Here is a 7957-nt window from a genome sequence, read left to right on the forward strand (position 1 = left end):
ACTTATTTTTTTTCCTTTTACCTGTCAATTAATTAGATGTAAATACACTAAATAATCAAACTAACCGTCCTGATTAGCTTGTTTTAGAAGCTTTTCAATTTTTTAAAGCAAACTGGAATATCCTGCACAAACTATGACTCAACCACACCACTTTGTGACTAGAAACCTACATATATATATTTAATGAAAAAATATTGTAGAAACACAAACACTGCAATGAAACCAACACTTTACATTTCAAAGTTTTGTTAAGCAATTTTTTTTACCATGCTTGCTTAAATACTTAATGATTAGGAGACCGAATTTTCGAGATATTTCTATAATTGGTTTCTCATAAAGTTTTACCTATTTACAGTCTAATTGTGATAAAATTATGTTCTTCATTAATAAATTTAAACATATTTTTACATTAAAAAATAGTAAAAACTATGTTTTTAAAAGAAGAATAAATATAGGACAAGGAACTAAATATGACGTTGTGAGGCTTTTAGCCCAGCATACCACGTGACCCACCCAGCCACACACGCGCCAGGTTAGAGTTCACTGGGCGTTGATGATGTCATCGTCTGAAGATGGCTGAAGGGTGAGCGTGAAGTTACCGATTAGTTTTTATCTGTTTTTCTTCGTTTTCATTCAGAAAACTGCGATTTTGTGCACGTGTCAGGTTAAATATGTAGTTATGTGTCCGTTGGGGTTTTGAGAAATAATTTTGTTGTGGTTTAATAGGTTTAACAGCCTTCGGAAACGATCCAGGAAGTGCATTTGTTTACCAAAACACAGCTGACTTCACGTTAGCTTAGCATAGTTAGCTTGCATTTAGTGCGGTTTATACTCTAAATTAAGCAGAATTTGTACAATAATTATACTATTTTTACGATAAGCAGTCGTGCTCTCTGTTTGATGCTCATTTAATGACAGTTTTGTTGCATTGTCATTTGTTTCTGTGCCAGCTGTGTTGGCTAACTCGTATGTGTGATAGCTATACCGTGAAGGTGTAAACAACTGGTGTCCTGAACGTGTTTTAACACCTGGGTGTGTCTGTTTTAGTTATTCTTAAACACGGCGGTGTTTTTTCTTCTTTTTTATTTCAAATTTAAACCAGTTAATGCTTTATTATGTGTTGACAGAGACGGATGGTGGGGAGGCTGGCTTCAGCAGAGCTTCCAGGCCGTAAGAGATAAGGTATTTCACATACAGCATCAGCTGACCCTGTCAATAACATGTTGAGCTGTGAAGTTTGCTCCGATTAGATGTGATTTGTTTCACTCTTTAATTCAATTTTATGGACTTTCTTGAATTGGTTTTACACCTTTTCAGAAACACCTCATCAGAATAATTAAAACCTAACCTGAAACCAAACCTTTTTGCTTAAGAAAAAGGAACAGATTATACAAGATGTTGTGTCTTCATTCTGTTCCAATTGTTCAAACCCAATGGAGGGCTAATGTATGTTTTCTTGAAAAAAAAAAAAAAAAATGGTGTGAACAATAAACCATTCATTCATTCAAGTAGCTGGTAAAAATGTTTAAGAACAAAAGCAAAGACAACGTTTTTGTATATTGTGGGTCAAACAGCATTTTATTTTCTATTGCTTCTCAAAGAAAATAAAACTGACAGTGATTCCTGCAGGATCAAAAAGTTACAGTGTGCCATTGTTTACAGGAAAGATACACACGCAAAACTAAATCATAAGATCTGGAATAAAGCTAGATTGTAAGGCCGGTTTATTTTAAAACTTATCAGGCTTTTACCCTCTAGCACTCCATTGTTGGGTCTTCTCTCTCTACATCGAGATTTCATCATAGATACTGCATGATTGAAATGAAACCAATAATTTAATAAGGTAAAACTGTATATTTAAGTAAGTAAGAGTGCTTTGTTTTCTAAAAAATACACTCCCATATCTATGGCCAGAATGCAAAACCTCCTATCTGCAAACTTTTAGATTTTGAGTTTTTTCATGAAATAGTTAGAACAAGAATAGCTTCACATATTAACCCAACCTGCAAGAAAATCCTGGCATTTTTATTGAAATAAAGGTTACAAGACAAAAACCCTCTATCAGCATTGACTGGAATATTTGAAATATTTTTCCTGAAAAAAATAGCAAGTGAAAGGAAGTGGTTTTGTATTTTGGCCATAGATATGAAACATTTTTGAGTGAAAACGTACTTAAATGTGCAATAAATAAAATGAAAATATTGGGTTTATTTCAGTCCTGCAGTACTTATGATGAAACATCTCTGCAGACAGTGAGAGAAGACCAAACTATGGCGTGCCAACCATTATCAGCTTTTATTTTGTCTTTTTTTTTTACTCTTTATGACAGTAAAAATGTAAAAATCTAGCTATACATCAACATTTCCTTTAGTTTAGAATTTGCTGCATTTTTGATCTATCTTTACCAACTCAGCAGATTTGAGTTAGTGTCTGCACTGAGACTTGAAGGTCGTTAGTTCAAATCCACGGTCGAGTCATACCAAAGACTCTAAATAAAGGACCCAATGCATCCCTATTTGACCCCTTTAGCATTAAGGGGTTGGACTGGGGGCTAAAACCACCAAATGGTTCCTATGATTGCACCCAGACGCTCCCTGAAGGGAGTGGGTCAAATGCAGAGAACAAATTTCCTACACCTAGGTGTGTGACAATAATAGGACTTAAACTTTAACTTCACTTGCAGGATTAATAAACTACTACCTTTAACCTTTGCTTTGCAGTCAACTGAAGCCTTGGAATTCATAAAGCGAGACCTGACTGAGTTCTCCACTGTGGTGCAGCATGACACGGCTTGCTCAATTGTGGCAACAGCCACTGCTGTCAGAAACAAACTTGCGGTGAGTGATGATCTTCAACCTCACATCAAACTTTTTCCTTAAACTACAGTCTTGACTTCTCCTCTGCTGCCTTCCAGGTGGAGGGATCCTCGGACACAACAGAAAAAGTCAAGAAGAGTCTGTCTAGTTTCTTAGGGGTTCTCACTGACACACTTGCTCCGCCCCCTGATAAAACCATCGATTGTGATGTGATCACATTGGTGGCAACACCAGCAGGAACTACAGAAGTCTACGATAGCTCTAAGGTGGGCATTCGTTCTCCTAGCTATTTACTTACATGAACTCTTGTGAACATAATAAATATCACAATATTCCTACCTTTCACAAAAACATACATTCAGAGTCCAAAAAAGGTGGTTCAGGAGTCAACAGATCTCAAATACCTTCAAACTTTTTTTCCCCATTTTCTTTGTAAAATACTGAGGAAAGCAGCAGAAATGATGGAAAGTTTCTTTACTGGTTTCCTTAATGCAGCTGGCTTCTTACTTAACTCTTTTAATGCAAGCATAACTGATAGATGTTACATTGTGTCTCCATTTACCCACAAAACAGCTTAAGTGTACATTTGGACGTTAAATAGTTCTTTAAACACAGTACGTGTTCTGCAATCCCTTGCAGACAAACCAGCTTGATTGGTTGCACAGTTAGTTATTTCCTGTCCAGCTTTTATTTAGTTTTCCTTTTTGGTTTGTCATTATTTGATCGACCTGTTGACTATATATGAGAACTGGACTGAGTGACCCCTCCCCCCTCGCAGTCCAGAAAGGATTTACCTGCTGGCTTTAAGAAGCCAAAATCGCATATACTTCTATTGAGAAATAAACAGAAGCTTAAAATGATTAAATGCCGACTCTGGTCTTGTGCAGGCCGAACTGTGAGAACATGGCCTCACTATAAACCAGCATGTAGCCTATGAAGGTTTGGGACCACTGCTGTAAAGGATGTTAAAACTCTGTTAAGGAGAGATGCATTTTGATTTGCTCAGACTTGAAGGGAGCAGAAGGAAACCAGGCATAGTGACGCTTTGTTGTTCCTGCAGGCGCGGCTCTACAGTCTCCAAGCTGACCCAGCTACATACTGCAATGAGCCCGACGGTAAGACTCAAAGACTCGAGCCAACGCTGTGATGATTGATGTCATGATCATTCAGGATTCTGTTCACCACTGGAATTACTTTAAACCTCAATCACCTTTTTATGGAAAATCTTTGGGGGTTTGTTGGGATCTAGGCTTGAATGAAAACAATATTTGTGTGAATTCAAACATATTTCACGTTGTAGGTCCTCTGGAGCAGTTTGACAGCTGGCTGTCCACTTTCAGTCTGGATGAGAAGAAAGGAGACATCTCAGAGCTTTTGGTCAACAGTCCCTCTATCCGAGCGCTGTACACTAAAATGGTGTGGTTCATGTTGCTCATCTGTTTTTTAATATACTTTAAGTACATTTATTTTTAAGCTAGTTTTTTTTTCTTCAGGTACCAGCTGCTGTGTCCCACTCAGAATTCTGGCAGCGGTATTTCTACAAAGTCTTCCAGTTGGATCAGGTAAACACACCTGGACAGGGCTGCCCAATCCTGGTCCTGAAGATCTACCACCTGGCCTTTTTCCAGATCTCCCTGCACTTTTTTTCTGTTGGTTACCTGGATCAGGTGTGTTCACTCCATCAGAATGTGGAGACACTTGAGTCAGCAAATCAGAAGAGAGAACTGAAAACAGGCAGAATGGTAGATCTTGAGCTGCTCTGCTTTAGCATGTTGTCTTGAGCACCATCTGCTGGTCAGTTTGGGGATCTGATGTGATCTCAGATCTACTTTTTTGTTTCAATCCAAATGCTAAAAGTTTGACATCAAAAATAGAGAATTAGTTCATTTTTACTGACTTTAGCGATAATGTAGTTTCTGGTTGATGCCTTTTATGTCAGATGTGCATCCCTTATGACTTAAATTTCATCAGATGTTTCTGGTTCCTTTGCTCATGTTTTGCTTTGATCTGCAGCTTGAAGTCCCACTCCAACTATATTCCTATCTATTGTAAAATAGTGTTCTTTTAATTAAGATAATGTTGTTTTCAGCATAATAACTAAAACCTGATATGAGCGGTCATTTTTACGATGTCTAGGAGGAGGCGAGGCGGGTGGCGCTGAAGCAGAGGGCGGAGCAGGCTGCACACACGGAGAGCCTGGACTGGGAGGAGGAAGAGGAAGGTGAGCTGGGAACTGTTGAACAACAGCAGGTTTTGTGCTGCAGCCTCAGGTTCACTCCGCCCGGCGTTTTCTGTGTTTAGATGACTTCCTTGGCGGCATGTCGTCTCACCTCAGCCCAACACAGCCATCAAAAGGTGGCTCGGCTCACGCCCCCGCCCTGACGGGCTCCGCGGGGACCCCTCCACTGAGTCCTGCTCTGTCTCCATCTGAGGAATGTGACGGCACGCTCTCGGGGAGCAGCGTCAGCCTGCCCACGCAGGTGGAGGTGCAGCCGGCGCCTGTCGGTGCTGAACTGAGGAGGAAGCTGTCGGAAGCCTCGCTGGAGGACGTCAACACGACCCCGGAGGAGCAGAAGTCGGAAAAGAGTCACATAGCGGAGGCGGAAAGTGAAACGCAGGTGGAGGTTCCTGCAGATGGAGCTTCAGCGCGAGTCCCCCCCTCCAAACAGCTCCAGACCGCCAAGGAAGAGGGACCGCAGGACCTCAGGGTGTTTGAGCTGAACTCTGACAGCGGGAAGTCCACGCCCTCTAACAACGGCAAGAAAGGTACCGGCTTGTGTTTCTTTATGCTGCATTCACAGCGGCTTCAGCTGACTGGAATTTAATGACACAAAGTCTTTTATATGTTAGAATAGAGCTATGAAAGAAAAACCCTGGAGAAAAATTCACAAGATTTTGCACCAAACCTCTTTAACCTTACATGCGCTAGTGTCCAATAGACGATCTAGTGTGAACTAGTGCTGGGTTGATTAAAATCAATTAATCCATCCGGACCGATCTAACATTAGTAGATCAATAATCAACCCATAAAAGTAGAGATTGATCTATCGCATAAAGCTAAAGTCAGCTAGCTTGTTGCTAACATATAATGGGATTTCCCATTGGACGGCTAATGCTAATGCTCGGTCAACCTAAACATACGTTGTTAATGAACATCTTTATAAACTCACAGGCATGAATTTTCCAAACTCTTTAAAGGAAATGTATTTTTTAAAGTAACTAATTGCGGCCCAAAACACAGTTTTTGCGGCTTTTTCTGGAATAAGGTGTAATGCTTTAGCACAATCGCTACCTAGTGGCCAAACTGAAACGCCCTCCAGGAGAAGAACAAATGTTGGACCCTGTATGGTATTAATAATCTCAATAACATAATATAATTTCACTCATACATTTTACAGTTTTTGAAATGTATCAGATTAATATGAAAATATTGAAAACATATGTAGGTTATTAATGTATTTCTAATCAAATGAGTCTAAATGTGTAAACCGTGTAAATTCAAAATTACATTGAATCGGATTGAATTGAGAGGATCGAAAGAATGGAAACAATTGGGAATCAAATCGATCCAGGATCTGGTGAATCAAATTGATTTTAGAAATTATTGGCAATACCCAGCCCCAGTGTGAACACTGTATGCTAAATTGCGTTCAAAAACTCACATTTAGCACATTTTTAAATAAACATCTCATACTCAGTGTCTAGGTAGCATTTCTTTTGTCAAGTTCCAGAAAGTTCCAGTTCTTTATCTCATCCATCAGGGTCCAGCACTGACGTGAGCGAGGACTGGGAGAAAGACTTCGACCTGGACATGACAGAGGAAGAGGTGCAGCTGGCTCTCTCCAAAATCCAGGATCCTGGGGAAGTAAGTTACTCCAACCAAAAGGTGGATGTTGATAAATGCAGCGGCTTGACGTTTCACTGACATGTTTTTGTCTCCCCAGCTGGATGAGGAGTGGGAGAACTGGGAGTAAAGGGGCTCTGCAGCACAAACTGTCCTGCTTTTAAAGCTAGCTCTCAGCCGAGGAATCATGCTTATCGTGTCTTAACTCTTTGTCCACACCATGTCATGACTGTCGTTAGGGGATTTTCTGGACCACAGTGGTTGAGCTGTTGAGTGAGCAACAGGAAGACCATGGCAATAAGAATTAGACTGCTTCCTCAGCTGTGTGGTTGCAGCCGCCGGAGGGGGTGGCGACTCCGGTCTTGTTGGGGGTCCATCCTCAACGGGCTGCAGCTATTCGGATGTTACAGCTGAAGGACTGGCGTCCCCGTGTGTGTGGGGGTTCACTGCAACGGGGCGGAAGCTGCTTTGCTTTTTTTTTTTTTTCTTTATGCCATTTAATTATAAAGTGAGTCAAGCAGACGGGCTGCATGATGGCCAAAACCAGTGACGCTGCTCGCCACTTTTCATAAACGAAACACTCTGATCCATTTTGCCCTTTTTTTTCATTTTTTTTTTTCATCTTTCATTCATTTTATTTTTTTGCCACCTTTAATATGCAAAAGGAAAAAAAAAAAGTCGGCCTTCTTTCACGATGCACTTTCGTTTTGGATCCACTCCTAGCTTTAGATCCATGGCCTTGGGAAGCACGCAGTGGCGTGCAAACATTTGTGTCACAGCAGGACCAGCGAAGACGTCACTGTTAGTCCTCTACGTTATAACATCCACGCTCTGAGAATCTGATGTAGGTGGAGGGAGCTTGTTCATTTGTCCTCTTGTTACAGGTCATGATTGATTTACAGGAGAGGTCAGACTGGTCCTGCTTTGCTTCACTTTGAGGGCGACTGTCTGCCTGATCTGTGATTGCATTAGTTTTCTTTTTTTTGGTCTGTGTGCAGAGTGAGAACGTGAGCGCACCTTTTCAAGTGTTTTCCCATCTGTAATTAAGAGATGTAAGCATAGAGCTGTAATATTTATACAAAATGAACACTTCATCATTGTAGTTATGTGCTTTCTATTGCATGTCTGTACTAATACAGGATGCAAAAGCTTCAGATTTCATTCAGTTGTATGTTTTGTTTTGTTTTTCTGCTGTTTCCTGGGATTTAATGTTCAGACGGTGTGTTGCATGTCTGTAATTCTCAGCTGTGTATTTTCCATCAGATTCACACTTTGAACCAATCAGAGCTGCTCGATG

General features: G+C 40.5%; 1 protein-coding gene across 1 annotated transcript; it reads left to right on the forward strand.

The window, feature by feature from the left end:
- Positions 1-490: 490 nt before the first annotated feature.
- Positions 491-7747, forward strand: bsdc1 (BSD domain containing 1). Its single transcript, XM_024296092.2, has 11 exons — positions 491-583; positions 1128-1182; positions 2721-2837; positions 2915-3082; positions 3877-3931; positions 4117-4232; positions 4310-4378; positions 4953-5037; positions 5118-5582; positions 6578-6681; positions 6761-7747. The coding sequence occupies exons 1-11, from the start codon at positions 573-575 to the stop codon at positions 6788-6790; spliced, it is 1275 nt and encodes a 424-aa protein (XP_024151860.1). The 5' UTR covers positions 491-572; the 3' UTR covers positions 6791-7747.
- Positions 7748-7957: the final 210 nt, after the last annotated feature.

The sequence above is a fragment of the Oryzias melastigma genome, linkage group LG3 (genome assembly GCF_002922805.2).
Source record: "Oryzias melastigma strain HK-1 linkage group LG3, ASM292280v2, whole genome shotgun sequence".
In the NCBI taxonomy this organism is placed as follows: Eukaryota; Metazoa; Chordata; class Actinopteri; order Beloniformes; family Adrianichthyidae; genus Oryzias; species Oryzias melastigma.

Bases quoted from the DNA above. Each gene is read 5' to 3' on its own strand.
- bsdc1 (XM_024296092.2), top strand. The intron at 3,932-4,116 runs GTAAGACTCAAA...TTCACGTTGTAG, and splicing joins ATACTGCAATGAGCCCGACG to GTCCTCTGGAGCAGTTTGAC. The intron at 5,583-6,577 runs GTACCGGCTTGT...CTCATCCATCAG, and splicing joins CTCTAACAACGGCAAGAAAG to GGTCCAGCACTGACGTGAGC.